Source organism: Apis florea, unplaced genomic scaffold (assembly GCF_048593485.1).
Source record: "Apis florea isolate Af1SG1 unplaced genomic scaffold, ASM4859348v1 contig_3158_pilon, whole genome shotgun sequence".
Lineage (NCBI taxonomy): Eukaryota > Metazoa > Arthropoda > Insecta > Hymenoptera > Apidae > Apis > Apis florea.
The window spans coordinates 429,902-451,147 of NW_028256713.1; the positions used below are offsets into that span (position 1 = coordinate 429,902).

The 21,246-nt window shown below is 38.6% G+C and overlaps 1 protein-coding gene across 7 annotated transcripts in view; it reads left to right on the forward strand.

Moving 5' to 3' along the window:
* C3G (C3G guanyl-nucleotide exchange factor) overlaps positions 1-21,246 on the forward strand; it is an 81,777-nt gene that overhangs the window by 4,148 nt on the left and 56,383 nt on the right. For 3 of the 7 annotated variants that reach the window (XM_086909630.1, XM_086909629.1, XM_086909632.1), the window contains exon 1: positions 11,597-12,446. The exons of 2 other annotated variants lie outside the window; for them this stretch is intronic. In XM_086909630.1, the coding sequence (XP_086765756.1) occupies positions 12,263-12,446 (184 nt within the window). In that variant the 5' untranslated portion in view covers positions 11,597-12,262. Of the gene's footprint in view, positions 1-5,195; positions 5,214-5,779; positions 5,835-11,596; positions 12,447-21,246 lie in introns of those variants that run through there. 2 more of the 7 variants (XM_086909628.1, XM_012495101.3) reach the window with 2 other exon arrangements.

Sequence of the window (21,246 nt, forward strand, 5' to 3'; positions counted from 1 at the left end):
AATGGCCAAATTCATTCAAGATATTCGTACCGAACATAATACTGGAACATTTCACGAAACAGTATCACGATACAATGATCTTAATATTGCATCGTTCCTACAACCTCCGATAATATAATATTCGCAAATAAAGCAACTCGTAAGATTTCAATTTCAATCATCAGTTATCGGCCAAACTTCGCCAAAAACCGATCCCTCGTCATCGTCGTTGTCGTCGAAACTCGGAACTCTGGTGCAGGGATCGTTCTCCCTCCGTCGTTTCGTCCATCAAAAGCAGAGAGAGGTGCAGGCCAGGTCGACAGATACACGCGAGGCCGGACGGTTCGTCATATAAAGGATGACGGCGTTTAGACGGCGTTGCCGTGCTCCTCGGCCCTATATCGGTGCATAGGGGCAAATGTTGCGGATCCTGTACGAAGCGGGGATGCGGTGTCAGGAACAGGCTGGGATCTGTCGCGCGAGGAGGGTCGGTACGCCATGCCGGTTCATGAATATGCATCTGTTTTCACGTTTCGCCGGGCAAACCCGGCCTCGGTACACGGATTAGAGGGGCGCGCACGTGCGAAAACCGGTCGACGCACGTGTTACGCTTGATCCTAATTTAGCTTTTGATCCAAGGGATCCCGTACGACTTGATTTTTCATCGCGTTCCGCTCGAACTGGCCGAACGAAAATTTTGAATTATGAACGAGGAAGAATAGTTTTGTAATATTTTTCAATCGTGAGAACTTTCGATAGGATCGTTGGAAAGTACGGTGTTTTCGAAATTCGATGGATAGCTTTTGAAGAGGTGCAATTTGATTTTTCTTTCTGTTGGAACTGGACTGGCCAAGGTTGAAACGAAAATTTTGAATCACGAGGGAGAATAGTTTTATTCTTTAATCGTGAGAGCTTTCGATAGGATCATCGGAAAGTACGGTGTTTTCGAAATTCGATGGATAACTTTTGAAGAGATGCTCTTCGACTTGATTTTTCCTCGTGTTCCACTGGAACTGGACTGGCCAAGATCGAAACGAAAATTTTGAATTATGAACGAGGAAGAATAGTTTTATAATATTTTTCAATCGTGAGAACTTTCGATTGGAAAGTACAGTGTTTTCGAAATTCGATGGATAGCTTTTGAAGAGATGCTCTTCGACTTGATTTTTCCTCGTGTTCCACTGGAACTGGACTGGTCAAGGTTGAAACGAAAATTTTGAATCACGAGGGAGAATAGTTTTATTCTTTAATCGCGAGAGTTTTCGATAGAGTCATCGCAAGGTATGGTTAGTTCTTGAAGCTCGATAGATAGAGATATATTTTTAACTCTGACTTAGATTGAGTTGGGGATTTATACAAGTGATATTAACAAGAGTTAAGTATATATTAATAATAATAATCGGAATGAGAATTGAACGAGAAATTTTCACGAATTTTGTAATAATGTTTTCTAAACTTATTTTGTACAATTGAACATAGATCAACGTCTAACGACGATCAACGATGTCTCCGTCTTCTTTGAGGAAGTTATTCACCGTTATCGCTATTTTTACCGCTTAATATCTCCGTTGATAGAGATAAGTCGCGAGTCTTTAAGGTAATCATCGTAGCGAAACGATCGTGATCCGAATATTTCTTGTTTTCCGAGACAGTGTGTCGATGTTAGGGAATCGATCAAGTTGAATATTTTATCGTGGCATGGAGATAGTTTGACGAGTCGAAATGGTTATGGGATTCATCTATCGAGAACGTAAGTTTTCCGAGTTTTTTCGTTGCCTTGTTTTTTTTGTTCTTGTCAAAATTTTGATCGAGAGTTTATCGATCAAATTTAACAATTTGCCATTTAAGACTTGGGCTTAAGGATTGCTTAAAAATTAAAGACAAACAGTTGGAACAGTGACAACATCAAGCGTCAAAATATTTTTACGCTACTTGCTTCTTATTATACTTTTATAATTAAAAAATAATAAAGGCACGGAGGGATTAAACTTCAACTTCATTCGATACTTATTTGACGTAACCAACCAATTATCCGCCAATTTTTGACGTAACAAACGTTATTTAAGAAACATTGTAATAGTAGACTTCACGTTGCTTTTCATCGTGTTCACGCGACACGTGCCAAAATATTTTCTTGCCCTCGAATTATTCGTCTCATTCGATTTTCTTCCATGCTGTGTAATAGATAGATTTAGAAGTCGGAAATATATAGATCAAGTACGCAATTAAGAAATTCCTTTGCTCTACAACTACTACAACAATATAATATTTCTTTGAATCGCTCGCTTATCTTGTCTTTCTTTTTTTTTTTTTTTTTTCTTTCTTTTCCCCTTCCCCCTCCCCCTCCCCCCTTTTTACTCCACGCGATAACATTATGAAATGCCGTTATGCGTGTGATTATAATATTAGCAGAATTGCAGATAAGTATTATTTATAATTACGATAAAACGAGACTCATTTATCTGAAGCAAATAATTCTGGACAATTAATTACGATGTTAAAATTTGGATAATAAAAATCCGCTCAATTTCACTCTCACTATTTACGACTACTTTCCTTCTAATCGTGTTAATTTCACTTTTTACATACGTATAGATATATATATATATATGTGTGTGTGTGTGCGCGCGCGCGCGCTTGGAATTAAAATTTAGAAATTTCTAAACATCGGAATTGTTCAATTTGATTTTTTGAAAAGCTCGTATCTACGTTATATTGTAATGGTACTTGATAGATTAATCGATAATGTTCTAACAAGTGATATATAATTGCTCAAACAACAAAATGGAACAAACGAATCTTAATAATTTTCCTTCGGAGAAGGATAAATCCCTATTGTATTTACATTTTTAACGTTCGAGTTTATCGGGCTAAACTAAACAAATGAAATTACGATAGGAGGATAAAACGTATAGCATAGGCGCGTAGCGTGAAACGATCTAAGATAAAAGAAGTCAGAAATAGATGTTCGTTAACGAGAAATCACACGGTGAACGTGTGAAAATATTCGCCATTAGGAGATCTCACGCGTATGCTCGAATCTCGTCGATACAAAAAACCCTCGTAATATCTTCTCTCTTGGAACGATTCCTCGTTCCAAGAAACCGCCACTTTTTCCTCGACAGTGTCTACCATCGGCAAAATGAATCACGCTCGTTGCCTTTTTACCAAAAGTCTTTCGAACCACTTTTCCTAACTTTTTCAATGCGATCCAAAATTGCACGTATCGTCGTTCTCGGAAATATAAGATGAATTGCATACTTGATTGAACAAATGGAACGCAGTTTGTCTCAGATTATTTACGTTATTCTTACGATCTAATTTACATCGCAGAAATCAGCCACATCAAAGGTGTTCCAAAAACCAAGCGCAGGATCGAGTGAAATGAAATATCCTTTCGTCGGGAAAAAAGGATTCCATTTCCATTGATTCTTGAACCAACACGATCTCTCCAACGGTGTCGAGCATCGTCACCTCGCAAATGGACAGCAAATCGAAATTCTCCACGCTCGTTTTCTCGTCGTGGATCTAATCTAAACGTTGCAGTGACAATGACAGTGTCGAACGCGCGTTTGTCGAAGCGAAAAGAAAGAAGAAAGAAACGAGAGAGAGAAAAAGAGTAGGAGGAAAAGTAGTTCTCGCACACTGACACAGTGCTGCAAGGGTCCGCAAATAAATTGTCCCTCCTATCGTCTCTCCCTCTCTCTCTCTCCCTCCCTCCCTCCCTCCCTCCCTCCCTCTCTCTCTCTCTCTCTCTCTCTCTCTCTCTCTCTCTCTCTCTCTTCCTCGAAATAAAGAACGAGCGAGTCCGTCTTTATTCTCTCGTCCCTCTCCGCCGTTTAACCCTCTCGCTGCCCCTCTTTTCAGCGTCTCGCTCCAACAGTCTCGTCTCTCCTCTCCCTCCCTCTCTCTCTCTCTCTGACCCGTTAAAATAGACAAGCCTTCTTTCCCGGCCAAAGTCACAGATATTACGATCCTGCCAGCGGACGGTCCACCACCGGGTATCGACGAAAGAGCTTCACCTCGCCACGATTTGACGCGACAGACCTGTTTGGAACACGATCCGCGGACCAGATTTACGCTCAACCGTGGACGCGTCTAGACACGGCGTGTGCACGCCGGAACGAAAGATCGGCGACCAGAAAACGGTGAAATTTTCCGCCCCGCGACTCGCAACTCTTGTTGTTCGTTGTCCCCGATCTTGGAAGGTTTTGGAAGAGAAGTGACAAGTTTCAGTGAAGAGTGAAAGAAGTCGATTAAGCTTTTCGAGGAGGATTTGTGATCGTGGCGCGAGTTGTAGGATGTACGATCTTGTATTTCGAAGGTAAATTTTTGTTTGTAACGAAAAAAGAAAATAATACGTCGAATCTATTTTCGAATCAAGGAATATAAATGTTTTGGAAGACAAGTTTCAGTGTGAGTGAAAGAAGTCGATTAAGATTTTTGAAGAGGATTTGTAGGCGCGAGTTGTAGAATGTACGATCTTGGAATCTTTGTATTTCGAAGGTAAATTTTTGTTTGTAACGAAAAAAGAAAATAATACGTCGAATCTATATATTTTCGAATCAAGGAATATGAATGTTTTGGAAGACAAGTTTCAGTGTGAGTGAAAGAAGTCGATTAAGATTTTCGAGGAGGATTTGTGATCGTGGCGCGAGTTGTAGGATGTACGATCTTGTATTTCGAAGGTAAATTTTTGTTTGTAACGAAAAAAGAAAATAATACGTCGAATCTATTTTCGAATCAAGGAATATAAATGTTTTGGAAGACAAGTTTCAGTGTGAGTGAAAGAAGTCGATTAAGATTTTTGAAGAGGATTTGTAGGCGCGAGTTGTAGGATGTACGATCTTGGAATCTTTGTATTTCGAAGGTAAATTTTTGTTTGTAACGAAAAAAGAAAATAATACGTCAAATCTATTTTCGAATCAAGGAATATGAATGTTTTGAAAGACAAGTTTCAGTGTGAGTGAAAGAAGTCGATTAAGATTTTTGAAGAGGATTTGTAGGCGCGAGTTGTAGGATGTACGATCTTGGAATCTTTGTATTTCGAAGGTAAATTTTTGTTTGTAACGAAAAAAGAAAATAATACGTCGAATCTATTTTCGAATCAAGGAATATGAATGTTTTGAAAGACAAGTTTCAGTGTGAGTGAAAGAAGTCGATTAAGATTTTTGAAGAGGATTTGTAGGCGCGAGTTGTAGGATGTACGATCTTGGAATCTTTGTATTTCGAAGGTAAATTTTTGTTTGTAACGAAAAAAGAAAATAATACGTCGAATCTATATATTTTCGAATCAAGGAATATGAATGTTTCATTGTGATTTGTCAAGACGGATCTGAACAAATCTGTTCGAAGTCTGGTTCGTTTCGGTGTGGTGGAAGCTCGTAATTAGCGACGCTGCCAGAATTTCGATCTCGCGGGTGTATCTAAATTTGTTTGGATCAGTGTTGCGCGAGCGGTCGCCGCCTCGACAGACGCGGCCAGTCACCGGCCAATTAAGCAGTGGTGGATAACTCGTCGAGGATCGTTATTGTTATAGATTCCCCGTGTGAACGTTCCTCTTCTTTCTATCGTGATTCTTCTTTACTCGAAACTAAGCGCTCGTGGTAAAAGTTAATGGTGGATCGTTGATCGAGGAGGATGGAGGATTGGACGGCGAGCCGGGTCCAGGATAGAAACTTGGTGGATCGAGGTTTAGTTTTTACGTAATTGTTCGTCTCTTTGGAGAAAGTTACGAGGTAACCATGGAAAGTGGAGATCCTTATCTCTCGAGGAGAAGATGTGAAAATCGATCGAAGATGGATCGACGGGAGGAACAATCCTTGTTGAACGGGGATCCCAAGTGTGCAGATCCGGTGATTGGTTTTTCTTTTTTTTTTTTCTTTTGCAGTGAATTTACTTGTACGGTGATTATACATGTTATACGGCTCGCTCTTCCGCGTTCGTTATTAATTGCACGGAGGATTTACAGAAAAATTCGTCTTGTCGAGGAATCGTAAAAATGATTACGGGTAGATCGATCTCTAAACGGATGGATCGGAAATTAGATGGATGGGAAGGGAATTATTCGACTAAGCCCTCTTGAAACGTGACGTTAAAAACGCGTTACGTCACTTATTTTCGAAATCAGACTACGTTAATTTGAAAAGTTAACAAGCTCGAATTTAGGAAGAATGTGTAGGGAATTAAAGTTAAAGATAAATCTGCAAGAAATAGAGAGCAAAGAAAATTTTGTGGGCCCGATGTTTAACTTTTATTCCTTTTGTAACAAAAGTCTCGTAGCGAAGATGTTGATATTAAAAACACGATATTACGTCACGTTTCGAAATCAGACTACGTTAATTTGAAAAGTTAACAAGCTCGAATTTAGAAAGAATATACAGGGGATTAAGATGAACATTAAGATAAATCTGCAAGAAGTAGTGCAAAGAAAATTTTGTGGGTTCTATATTTAACTTATATTTCTTTTTTAAAAACAAAAGTCTCGAAGATCGATCGAAGATGTTGATATTAAAAACACGATATTACGTCACGTTTCGAAATCAGACTACGTTAATTTGAAAAGTTAACAGGCTCGAATTTAGAAAGAATGTACAAGAGATTAAGATTAAGAGGAAGATAAATCCGCCAGGAGTAGAGAGCAAGGAAAATTTTGTGCTGCCTGATGTTCGACTTTTCTTTCTTTTCTTTTTTCTTTTTAACAAAAGTCTCGTAGCGAAGATCGATCGAAGATGTTCGTAAACTGGAGATGCGTTAGCAAGAAGCTATTTCCACGGCTATACGTCATGATAAAGGTTGAACGGTGTTGAGAGATGGATGGAGGATTTGGAGAACAGCGTTATTAAGTCGGGAGTTTTCCGCTCGCTTCGATTGATCGAAGCTTCAGAGTTTGATGATGTGTATCGTGTTACGTCACGAGGCAAAGCTTCTCGATCCTTAGTTGTTCCGCGATCTTCCACCGAGATGGTGGCCTCGTCGAGCCCATAAATCGATTCCACGAGTTTCGAATCGAATGTACAGGATAAGAAGTGAAGTTTCTTCTTCGTAATAGTTTTCGTCGCGACGAAGTATTAAAGTGATGCAAAGTGGAGATTTTTTGCTCGAGGTGTTGTACACAAATCTTTTGAAAATCTGGAAAACCAAGCTCGACAAAATGTCGAGAGTTTTTTATTAAGTTTTAGAGTTTTAAGATCTTGCTATCTATTTCTGTCTCGTTTCGATAATTAAATCGATGTTTTCGTGTAAGTAACTTTTGTGTTTATTCCGGCCTGTAAAATTGACTCTCCAAAAATATTTCACGAATGTACGGAGTGTCTGGTGATTACGAATATAACGTAAGAATAACGTATAAAATAAGAAGAGCGAACGATTTTATTCTCCTATAATTTTCGAGAAAATTTTCAAAAATCCTTTTTGATAAAAAAAAAAAATGGAACTACGTTATTTTTAAATTAATAAGCTTACTTCAAATATAATCTCGATACAATAAAAATATAAAAATATACGAAGAGAAACCTATTCTTTTCTTAAACATTATCGATATAAATTTCGTATAAATTTCTCAAAACAAAACTTCTCAATTCTCCGTTTCTCACTCGTATCAGACACTCTCTATATTTTTCGATAGGATGAATTGACCGAGGTCATCCTCATAGTCAGAAGAATTCTCTATTCCTTTCCTCTTCTGATCGATCGATCAGGATCACGAAGCTCGAAACGAAACGACATCCTCGTATCGAGCGAAACCCGTTGACTCGTCGTTTTCTCGCGATGCATCGATCGATCGAGAAGCCGAAAGAAAGCCTTCTCTGCGAGCTGGAGAAGTGATCTTCGAGCCGTAAGATCGAGACTCCTCGTGATCGTCGAATATTCAGCCACGCGCGATTTGAAAATAGCTCGTGTAAATCGATGGTAATTTGGTAAATTAAACGATTACTTCGTTCGTTTCGCGATACGTTCAACATTCGAGATCGAGAATGAACGAAACGTACGTCGTGAGATTTTACAGCGATGATTACAGCGTGTCGTGAAAAAGGGAGAATAGGAAAATTCTATGTGCACAGCTTGGCGAAAAGTTTGAATCTTTTTCAAACGATTGGAATTTATTAGATATCGAAGCGTATTATTATCTTTGTTTTAATTTTGTTTTCATCGATCGTGTTTCCCTTCCGAAGAAAAGTGGCAATCGAAAAGATCTACGCGATGCGATCTCGACGACCCAGATCGCGACACGTTTTGAAGCAAACGGGACGTAGATGCTGCGTAATAAACGATCAAGGCCCGATTAGTTAGCGGAATAGGAGGCGGCCGATCCGCGTGCACGACGCGATCGAAGACGAAATAATTCATTCTCGAATAATTCGATGATACATGATCTATAATTGAAACGATCGGTATTCGGTATACTTTTGATATTGCGATGATTGAAAAAGACGGATATAAAAAATTTTCCAAAAAAAAAATCCCAGAAAATCGCTCGATGAACTGGATTACAAAAATCGATCGAGGACGGAATAATAATTCATTCTCGAATAATTCGATGGTCTACGATTGGAACGATTGGTATTCGATATCGATACTTTTGATATTTATTACGATGATTAAAAAAGACGGTATAGAAAATTTTCCAAAAAAAAAAAAATCCCAGAAAATAGAGAGATTAATTCAAAAATCACTCGATGAACTGGATTACAAAAATCGATCGAGGACGAGATAATTCATTCTCGAATAATTCGATGATACACGGTTTACGATTATTAATATAAAAGATTAATTAAAATATCGCTGGATGAACTGGATTCCAAAAGAAAATACGGGAAAATATCGTCATCGAGTAGTGATCGACGATTTCATTCTTCCAAGATTCTTGGTTTCAGAATCACGGAGGACCAAGAGAGGAGACGGCCGCGATAAATCTTCTGTCGAATAACAACGAATTAACCGGCCGCTGAAAACACGTCCCCGCCGGCAATTCTCGGCGACGCCAATTATTCAACGCGCTCTTCGACGTAATCATGCAAATCTGCGGGAATTTCGCGGCCGGGCCGAGATTTCGTGATTAATAATAATTACCACTGATGAACTTGCGACCCAGTTAAAGCGTGGCTTCCTGTCGCGCCCCAACCACCAACGTTGCCACGCGTTTATTTTCGGAGTTCGATGCTCCATACCCGCCCTTCCGACCATTTTCCATCCGACCGTGTTCGACGGGACGAGACGCGGATTCCTCGATGGAATTGCCATGAATCATCGTCCAAAAATAAGATTGAATCGGCCGAGTGTACAATTTGATCATCGCCCTCTTTGTTGCTCTCTCTCTCTCTCTCTCTCTTGTTTTTCTTTTTCTTTTTCGAAGAAGGTAGGCTTTTCTTTTTTCGAACGAGGCAATTGCTTGCTCGATCGTTTTGAAGTAATATCGAGTACGAAAGCGCTGCGAATGACAGAATATTTAGGAATTAAACGCTCGAACAGGCACATACGTGTTCTGAATCGCGGGTGAAATCGATCTGAAATAAATCTCGTCCCATTCTCAGTGCAAATTGTTCCATGTAATTCTGACGTAATTACGCTTGTTTCGCGTATAACAACACTTGCAATTATCAATTTCTCTTGATAAATTTTTGGACAAGATTCTACGGTATTCCCTCTCCTTCTCCTCTCTTTTTCTTTCTTTCTCCTCCCTCTTCGTTTTTCATTTCGGCAATCGGGTCGAAACTAGGCAGAGGCACGTTTCTTCGTCGTAGGTATATATAAATATTGCCAGAAAACTCGATAATTCGACGGGGAGCAAGCAGGGCAGAAAAACGTGGTCCTTGTGCTCAACCCAGCGTGGAACGAGTTACACGATTGACCTCCTGGTCTCGTATCGAATCATACTTGAAAAGCGAGGTGGAACCGCGATCGGTCGAAGAGGTCGGGCTTCTCGCTCCAATAAATCGTTTGTCGTCCAAAAAACTGAAAATCTTTAAGAATTTCCTCGACCATATATATTATCGTCCTCGAGTCACTTGGACCGAGAACAAGATCGAATGATTTATATCGTATTTTTGAAATAAATACTTCCTGGAATAACTGGAACACCCGTAACGATATAATTCGCTCGAATAACGATAGATTTTATTCCGCGTCTTGGGATTTAACTTTGATTGGACCACTTTTATGTTTACCTTCAAAGCGATCGAAAAGAGAATTTCCCTTGGCGAAACGAGATTTAACGTATACATACGAAAATCGATGTTTATCTTATTTTTTTTAGCTGTTAGCATGTTGTATAAATTAAAAAACTTGGAACCAATCCTCCTGGAATTTTTAGAAAATGTAATAGAATCTCGCTTTTGATATAAGATCGAATCGCTAAGAGAAGCCAATTCATGTATTCGTCGTCCTCGATCGAATCACGGTGATTGCATTTTCCTCGACGAAAATTCCAAATTCTACTACGTTGTTGCGCAGAAGATTGTATCGGCTCTTTCGTCGTTTTTCGAAAAACGCGTATACGATTTCGAGATCGTTCATTGATAAATCGCATTGAGTAAATTTTTAACCTTGACCTTTGCACTCGTATTTATATTCAAGGTTACGAATCGAGTAACAAGAGTACCTAGAATGTACTAATGTAAATATACGTATTATAATAATAATAAATGTAGGATGGCGAGTATGCAAAGGGTTAACAGCAGATATCACCCGATTTTTAACACCGTCCTTGTAACTCGAAATGTTATGGCGAACGTACGAGGAAGCGGCACGGAAGTGTCTCAAGAAACGTAACGGAACATCCGTCGCGTTAAAATAGACATCCTGGAACTCGAATCTGGTTTACTCTACTTCGGTGTAGTACTCGAGGCTGCTAAATGTATCATCGCACGTATATTTAGGCGATGACTGTCATCGGCTCGGTTCAATCTAAATACCTGGCCTTCTCTAGCCTTTGAAATTTCACCATCGATCACGTATATCATCTTATTTTAGCGTTATTATTGCGGGGAATTTCGAATCGAGAGTTTGTTTCGTCGAGTTTTTAAATCGGAGGAAATATTAGAAGATTATAAAAATCGATCCATTCCGAAGGTAACCATTTATCGATCGAGTAATTTAAGTGGAATTGAAAATATTTTATTTTTAAACAAATAATAAAAGAGGATGAATAATTATTTCAAATAAAAGAAAATAAATCAATTCTTAAATTGTATTCTCCATGCAACATTTTCTATTAATAATTTTTCCAAATTATAATATATAAGACGAAAACGTGATTTCATTTCAATAGTTGTAAAAGGAAGGAGTTAGTTCGGAGTGATTAGCGTGAACGATAATCGTTTAATTCGTTACTTCGATAGACAGACACGGTATCTTAAGATTCTACCATGTATCTTTAATTACGCGCTATTAAGCGTAGAATTAAAGTTCAGCAAACAGTTGTATTGTCGCCACGGTGTTATCTGTTTACAGCGAGAACCCGCTAGTCACTTGCTAAATATACTGTTCGTGAGATCATATGCAATATTATATATATATACGTGTGTTTCTTAGTTCGCCTAATGTTGCTCGCATTCGATAGTGATCATCGATAATTGTAGCGATCTTCTGTATCATCCTCTGCCGCGTGACTCGTCTACGAGAACGAGATCGCATCGAACGAGATCGATCTAATTGGACGGAAAAGTATAATTACTTCTTCGATATGGATATACGTTAAATGCAAAATTTCGTTAAACACTTGTGTCAATTTATCTGGAGAGATAGATAAGAAGTGGATCTCGGTGATTCGAGTTAACCTCGCGTCTTCGGCTTGAAAGTTTTTTTTAGGTTAGGTTCTTTCGATTACTTTCGTATTCAAACGCGAACGTGATATCGATTTGGATAAAAATTGTTCATCTTTTTTTTTTTAACAGTTATTAATCTATTCGTGACAACGAACTATACAATCGCAACGATTATTACAAACGGTTATAACGTAGAAATGTAATTTTTACAGTACATCGTAACACATTGTCCCGTGAACAAAGAAAAATTCATCCTCTCCGCGATGCATCACTGCGACCCGGCAAATCCTCCTTCTGCCTTAATTCAAAACGCCAAATCGTGTCGACAGTGGAGAAATCGGTGAAAACACTTGAATATTGCGCGACAATTTTACAAACAAAAGTGCAACCTGTGCAATGTCCAACCAGTGCAACATGACAAGGACGAGTGTACTCGAGAAACCGTACGAAACGTCTACGAGCATACGCCAGCGCCTCGAGGATCTAACGTGATTCTTGATTGGCGACAACCTCTCGAGATGCCTCAATACGACGACACGTTCCTCGACTCGCCGATCTTCCGCCGACGCACGCGCAGTTACGCCGTGCACAAGGAGCTGGTGCCCAAGTCGAGCAGCTTCATCACGGCCACACCTTTGCTGCTGGCCGTGACCAATCACGCCAGGAGCCTTTCCGGTTCCTTATCGACCTGCAGCCTTAAAGGTAATAAAGAGAAGAGAGAAACAATTCGGGTTAAGGGCACATGGGGATATGTCCCCGCTTCGTTCGAACGGGTTGTGTTAAAAAGGGAGAGGCGCTTTCTTTCTTTCTTTGTCGTTGAAATTCGGTCGAGCGTTTTTTTTGCTGTTTCTCTCACACTCGAACACGATTAAATTTCGGTTTTAATTGCGCACGCGCCACTTTTCTATCGCATCGGTGGAAAGGAATGGGTTTGGGTAAGGGAAAAAAACACGTGCGGTAGACCTTTCAATGGATGGAAATTTCGTAATCTCGAAAGAGGAGATTTATTGTTTCGATTTCTTTCTTTTTTTTTTTTTGATAGAACGCTGACGTTTATTAAACGTCAATTTTTATCGGGATATTTGATCGAGGCTTTTTAAGATAAGATAAGAAAAAAAAAAAGACTCATAAGAGAGACGATTAATATTCCAAAATCCACGTATTATTATTATTATTCTCGAGGCACAAATTCACACTGTATGGTAACATATAATATGTGCACGTTACATCGAAACAAATTCCAATCTTTCCTTTCTTTTTCCAATAACAATACAACTATCCAATTAATAACCGAATCACGAAAATTCACACGCCTGATTCTTCTCGAAAACGTATACAATCACCATTATTTATTCACTATCCATCTTCTAAAGTAAAATCGATTCTTCTCTTGTCGCACGATCCTTCACGATCAAACCGAATTATCCAAAATCACGCGACAACTCGTGCTTTCCGCAAAGCAAAGTCGCGTACAATCAATTTCGCCAGAATTGTGTATTCTTCACGGAATATTCGGCGGCGCGTGGCTATCACCGTTCCCCAAATATCTGTTTGAGTAATTAAACTTAGGATAACCGCGTTATGGAAGCGAGTTTGGCCGCGCCAAATATAGCTCCTCAGACATCGATGAAAGCGACTGTTAATTACCCATTCTCGCTGTCAATCATATTAAGCAGCCACCTTCGGCTATTAACGCTTCGTGCGTTGCGTGTATATTGTCGCGTAGACATAGGGTGAGATTTCTCTCTGATCTGGTGACAAATTCCTGTCGAGAACGTCTTAAAATCTCTAATTTCGAAAACGGATGATTGGATGAGTTTCTTCGATGTTTCGATAAATGGAAGAAGATCGAGATTTGATTTTCTCGACGAGGAATGTTGTTACAAATAATGAAGATATTCTTTTGAGTTGAACGAGATTGAATTATTCCAAAGTGTGTGGCTTTTGTTGTTCGGATAAAAGATTGGTCCCCTTGTGTAATCGATGATTTGAGTTGAAAGGAAGTTGAGGAGGAAAGAAAAATTTGTTGTTATCGTTTGAAAAATCCTTTAAAATTTAGTAGAGATTTGATTGATCGATGCGAGAGTTTCAGTAACTTTTCTTGTTTGCATAAAGTGTTCTTACGTAAAAGGAGGATAACGAGAAACGAATGAGAAGTAAAGGGAAGAAGCAAGACACGAGGAATTATATCGGTCTTGGAAGGAGGAATTGCTTAACTTTTGTACCTCGAAACTTGATCGTCTAATGGCTTATATTTATGCATTCAAATTACTTGATCAAAGAGATTGAAATGCACAATGCGCAATAACGTTGCATGTACAATACAATACAACAGAAATACATATTTATAATGCCATTATTGCACGGATATCTCGAAAGTAATTAAAGACAAATAAGAATCGAGAGGTTGGTCGTTGAAAAACTTTGGTATTTTTAAATTTCCCTCCTCGATGTTTCGATCGAATCGAATCCTATTACAGTTTCGTCGGATGAAAGATTGGATTTAAAAAAAAATAAAAAATAAAAAAAATTCAAAGATCACAAAACAGGTTGGCTCGATGAAATTTCGCCACGAAATTTATATTTATGGATCTTTTTCCCCGTTCGAAACCATCCTTCGTTTAATTTGAACCGAAATCTATATTTATATATCTCTGTCCCGTCGTTCCTCTTCAGTTTCATTTGAAAAGCAAATCCTTTCCACGCGGTGTCGAATTGTCTTTTTTTTTTTTTTTTTTTTTTTTGAAGTAGAAGAAACGGCGGGAAATGCCTCTCGCTTGGCTTGAATGGATCTCAGAAATAGAATCTTGTGGTGCGCGGTTTTTCTAACTTTCCTCGTCTCCTCTGTTCAACATGGCGGAAGAAAGAAGCCTTGAAGAAACATTCAAGCTCGTAATTAATCGGTGTTAAAACGAATCTTTTGAATTTCGCCTCTTTTTCGTTTCCATTTTTTTTCCCTCGGAAATTCCGTGAATTGGAATCGAAATGATTTTAAATACGCGTGTTCTCCATCCTTTTTATTTTATTCCAGCCAGATTTTTCGGATCGTTGAAGTTTTAATTAAACATTTAAATGCTAGAAATATTCTGTCATTCTTTAAAAGTGACTTTTTTTCAAACTTGACCTCGAGATTGTGCAAGTTTTTTTTTACGTTGTTCCAATCAGAAATTAACCAGGCAAATAATAAATAATTTCTTAATCGCGAGAAGGAAATTTTCCATCTTTGATATACGACACGTTAAGCAATCGTAATATTTGAACGAGGTTCCTCGAGCAGCTTTGGCAACAACTAAAGTACATTACGTTAAATTTACCTTTACTATATAATTACAACGAGGTATTAAAACAAAATATCGCGTGATCTAATCTCAACACATGCATTACGTAAAACTTTTGCAAATTCTTTGTTGCACGTTGGACGAGAGAAAACTTTGTTGCCTTTTTATTAAGAATTATTATACACAGAATGATATTTAATTTTTCTAATCCGAGTGATCAACATATTCATCGAAATTTCTTCTCAGAATTATCAAATATATCGCCAATAATTTTTTTCTCCAAGATCGTCAACTTTCGATATTTTCACGAATAATTAATAAATCGTTTGCATCCATTTAACCCTCCAACAGTGACTCGATGCAGCAACTCGAACGGCGACGATTTTTTTAAAATATCGCGAATTAATTTCTAAGCTCTTAAGTGTAGAACAATATCAAATGGTTAGACTTTTTTATCTGAAATCGCGGATCGAACAACATTTTCGGTCGAACGAAATTATGTTTCAAGATGAGTTTGATTTTTCCTCATTAAATAACGAAATTATTTTTATCCTATTCTAAAATAAAGATGTAGACTATAAGAAGATGAAAAATAAGAATAATATAGACGGTGGGAGCAGGTTATTATAAGATTTGCTCTCGATAAAATAAAAAAGATGAAAGATATCGAACGTAAAATTACATTATTATTAAAAATATCGAAACGACGATATAGACTTTAAATTATCCAACAAAATTTCCTTTCCTTATACGCAAAGATACGTAAAATATTAAAATATAACAATTTCACATATACAACCACCATTATTTATTCACCTAAAGTAAAATCGATTCTTCTCGAATCACGAATTAAACCTTCACCGAATCAAACCGAATTACCCAAAACCGACAATCCCTGCAAAGCTAAGTCGCGTACAATCAATTTCGCCAGAATTGTGTATTCTTCGCGGAACGTTCGACGTTAATTTTTGCGTAAAATTGCATTTTAAGCTCACTAAGAAATTCGCCTAGCTAAGAACGGGTGAAATAAATCGCGTGGAGTTGCGAAAAAAGGCAACCTCGAGAGGTTAATTTCGAAGAAACATAAATTCTCGTAGATAGCTAGGTACACTGGCAACGATATCCCGTCAATAACGCTTGGAAACAAACGGATCCTTCACCGAGAGAAATTTCCGCGATAAACACTCGATCACCGCAACGTTTTCAAGGGGGAGAGAGGGGGAACGTTGATAAACGCGTGGGGACGGTCGATAATTAGCGCACGCGATAAAGTTTGTCCGATGGCTGGCCGAAAATTAAACCGAATCGGGCGAAAATTTGTTTCGGCGGAGACGCGACGAAACATTATTCGATGGTCGGCCTTCCCGTTTTAAGCGGATTGGAGCGGGATGGGATTTCGTGGCGGCCAGGTACTGGATGGACTGGCGGAAGTTTCCGTCAGGTTTCCGCGTTTTATTAGATCGGTGCGTATAAAGCTTTAGTCGGCTTTATAAAGTTTGAAATTAGCAGCTATAGCAGATAGACCTGTCGAGTTTTTAATTCTCTCCGATATATTTCATTTAAAACAAGTAATTGTAAATGGGTAATTGTATTTGGAGAGGAGGAAATATCAACTGGTTTGTTAACTCGTCGGTTTAACAATTGTCTCGATCGATCTTTCGATATTGAATCTTATTCTTGATAATAAAATTGATTTGCCGATTAATATCGTCTCTTTTCGTTTTTGAACCTCTCGCCTGACGATAAATTAATTGTATTCGTGACGATTTTTGGAAAATACGTTTATTCATTTATGGAATTTTGTCCTTGGTCAATTTTGGATCGATACAAATTTAACAAAGTTTCAAATCAACAAGCTTAAAGTTTTTCTTTTTAATCCTACTGGTTTCGTGAGTTCGGAGATGTATTAATTTTCTATCGTTTGTTTCTTGGATCCGGTTCAATCTACATTGATTTCGACATTCAAAAGGCAAAAGTGAAACATTTCGTCGATACGAAAATAATATTATCAAGGAATAAATAGTAATGCCTCGTATGGCGATAATTTAATAAACAGTAATTGTCCACTAAAAAGATTTTACTTCGGATAGTGAATTCACTGTCTGCGCTTTCACGTCGAATTAGTCGATTTGCATTCACTTGCTAATAAGAACGAGGAGTGCTGCAGGTTTATCAAAACGTATCTCCGCCATTCGAGTTTATCTTTTCTCTCTTTTGAAACGAGAAAGAGGAAAAAAGAGATCCAACCAAAAGGTGGTGTAATCTGCATCCATAGAACTGGTCGCAACTCGACGCTCTCATGAATAGAAATTTCATCTGTATGAGATAATAATCGTATCAAGAAAGAAAGGAAGGAAGGAAGATGGATTTTGACGAAATAAATGTTCCAAGGATAATCGAATAAACAAGTATATATTTTTTTTAATTTCCCTATTCTACTCCATTTTTTTACTCCATACTCTCTTCTTTCACGGGGGAGAATAAAATTAAACCTCGTATCGCGAGTATATCTGAAATTTTTGAGAGAAGATTTATTTTAATACCCGGGTTTCGTTAGATTTTTCATTTATTCTGCAAATGGTATTATCATTTTATTAAGCAGAAAACTCTATGAACCGGATTATTCTCGTTACGGATTATCTGCTCCTCTTTTCATTTAAAAAATTGGAGCGCCGTAGTTGGGAATAATTTAATGCGAGACTTCAAAAAAAAAAAAAGAAGAAGAAGAAGAGGAAGAGGAAGAGGAAGAAAAGGAAAGGAAAGAAGAATAAGATTACGAATGAAATCAGCTTTAAATTCGGGATACGTTTCATATTTCACTTTACGTTTCAACACGATAATTTTATAACGCGATACGTTTAAACAGGGGATGCAGAGAATCTAATTAATTATTCAACTTGAAACCATTGTGTCGCTGGATATTTCAATCACCTTTATCCGTCGGTAACGGAATTTCCATTATTCTCGAATATTTATCGTTTAAAATTCGGGAGGAGAGCGATTAAAATTACCACCGGTCGCGATTAAAAATCCTCGACGACAACAACAACAAGAAAAAAAAAAAAAGTAATCAAATCGAATTAATCGCCCCCTAAAACGAAAGGGGAATTCGATCAAGTTACAGGATCGAGAGGATTCAAACGCGATTAAAATAATATTCCCCTCCTTTTCTATTTCCCCTTTTTTATTTTCCCTCCGCGACGATCCATTTGTTCCTCTCGATGTCCCGATTTGTTACTCGATTTAACCTATAAATCACGCGTTTTCCTTTTTTCCCCCCTGTACACCAGCGTTTAACGCAGAAATTCGCTTGGGAGGGAAAGCTTGTTTTACGAGGGTGGTCCTACACACTCGCTCGAGGGTGTAAACCACCACTTAATCAAGACGTTACACGAGAGTTCTCCTCGCGAGAGAGTTTTCCATTCCTGTCTTGCTCCAGGGGCTGGTCACCCCTTTTAGTACCACCGATAGATAAAAGGTTTTCCCCGCTATTCGACAATAAATGTGTAAAATCTCTGGACGATATCGAGACCTCCCCTCTCTTTTTTTCTTTCTCTATATTCATATTTCTTCTCGTTCGTTCCTCCCTTCTTATTAAATACACCAAAATAATAATAATAAACGTTTCTCTCTCATCAAACTTCGATAGTAGAAACGAATAAATTTATTTCTCGTTAAGTTTCTAAACTTTCGAACCGTATATATCCAAGAATACGAGAAACGTGAAAATGTAATAACATTTAGTAACATGGCCAACATCTAATTAACACTAAACCTACCGACATTTCACGTATACCTATTCCTACCTATGAGCGGTGAAATGCAAAAAAACATTTGTGTCTTAATATAGAAAGAGATTTTAGCTAATTGGATATTAAACAAAATATTTTTCTGGTGCGAATACCGAATTTCGTGCTATTGTAAAGTCATATGGCGATACAGTAACTTTGTGTAACAAGAAATTCTAAAGGAAATTTCAAAAACGGTCATTTGACCGCGCGTTAAGGTAGGTTTAGCGTTAACAATTCGTGAAAAACAGAGTAATTTCTCTCAGCTTCGATACCCTGGTCAAAACCGGAAATTATCGAGGTTGAAAAATTTCTCGACGGATCCGTGGAGAGTGGCGAACGAGATGGGTGAATTGGCGAGCGAGCAATCGAATCTCCGCCAGGGATGGAAGAAGTCGGCCGTTTAATGCACATTGTGCCCCCGCTGAAAGCGAATTGCACTTGTTCGCAAAAGTTTCGCCCGTAAATCTCGAGACACGGATCAACGTGACTCTTCGCAACGCGGCAAGGGTTTCCCCGAGCGAAGATGACAAGAAATCCGCTTTCCGCGTGAAAGGGGCTTAACGTCCTCCTCGTCTCACCGATAAATTTCAACCGAGAATATTTCGCCTGGCAAAGTGCATTCACGCGCCTCCCCCCGCGGGGATAGGCGTTCGAAGAGGGGGGGTGGCTTCGACAGGTCTCGCTTACGTTGTACGTGCTTGGGACGTGCGTGTATACGGGGTGGAACGGTAACTGAAATATCGTTGTTGTTCGATCTTTGCGCGGTTATATTGGAAAGTGAAAATTTATCGTATTTGGTGGTCGAGACGCGGAGACGTGATTCTTGTTAATTTTAATTAATTCGGCTTGCTTCGATCGAGGATGGAAAATAAATACGTGAACGGTGTCATATGGGTTAGGTTAGTTTCTGAGGAAATTTAACGATAAAGAAGATATTTGTAAATAATTATTTTTGCAAGGGAGATATGGAACGTTTTTGGAAATGTTATTGTGTGTGTTTATGAAGGAAAGAAAAATTTACATGCCTATAGAACAAAATAATAATTCTTTTCGAAATTGAATTTTATATTATTCGCGAGGAATATGGCGGACGAATGTATGGGATGAAGTTTTAAATCCCGCGGATTTATTTCGAATGAAACTTAACGATCGATGATTTAGATTTTTATTATTATATACGCGATATTGAAATCGTATCACCTTTATTATTCGACGAGAGAATATTGAAACCAAAAAGTTAATCGATCGTGTTCGACGAATTCTCACGATTAACAAATCACGTGTAAAAGAAATTTTGTTCATCGAGCGTAATGAAGATAAAACCAAATACCAATCGAAGCAACGTCAATATCCACCTTTATCAATTCCGCACACGTGCATTAAATTAATCCCCAATCGCATTAAATGGCCGAGCAAAAAGCTCGAGGATTACGAGATTCCCATAAAATATTCGCGCCTATATTTTCCCTCACCCCAACCGTGATCGAGTCATTAACGAATTAACGAAAGAAGGGAGAATAGAAAAGAAAAAGAAGAAACACTTTTATCCCACCCCTCCTTAATGGTATTCACGGTTTCGTCCGAGCAATTTCGCGTCGCGATAAAAGAGGCGACGATTTCAGGTGACAATAGTTATCGCCCCACCCTGTATATATCGCTCGCCTTGGGGTGCTCCAGGGTTGAAGAAATGCGAAATTCCTCGTCAGGGGTAGGGAGGGAAGGTCTGGCAGGGAAGGGAGAGAACTGGCGGTAAAAATAAATGGGAAAAGGAGTGTGGGGTTTCCTGTGCGTGTCCTTTCCGCCGTTTCTTCCTTCCCAACTCTTTCGTCGCGCTTTTTCTCTCTCTCTCTCTCTCTCTCTCTCTCTATATCTATCTTATACCGCCTTTTCCAACGCTTGGGATGTTCTCTCTTCCCTTCTTGCGTAGGTGGGTTGATCGTAGGTGGCTCGTGCTCGATTCTTCGCTCATTCATGCAAGAACTTCCAGCCAAGTGAATTTCGGTTCGCGGAGACGAGATGTTAGACGCTGATAGAGACGATAAAGGGGGAGGAAGGTGATACGGATAAAACGGATCCTTGGGTAGGATTCTTCTTGGCTAGGTTTCCCTCCTTCCATTTTCTTCTTCTTCCGATCAAATTGGAAATTGGCTCTCCTTGCATTCTAAAATTGTTAAATTCAGCTGTATTAACAATCAAAAGGATTAAGTCATCATAAGGAATTTAAATCGATAGAAAATATCAAAGTTCATTGTTAATTACATTGCTGGTCATATCATTAGACTCGGCCTAAAATTTTACTCTCGTCGACGTAATGCAGATGATATAAAAAACAATATAAAAAACTTGCAAGGATAAATCGTGGCCGATACGATCGAACAAATTCATCGCTATCGAAAACTCAACGTGCGACGTCCCAGGAATCATTATATATAT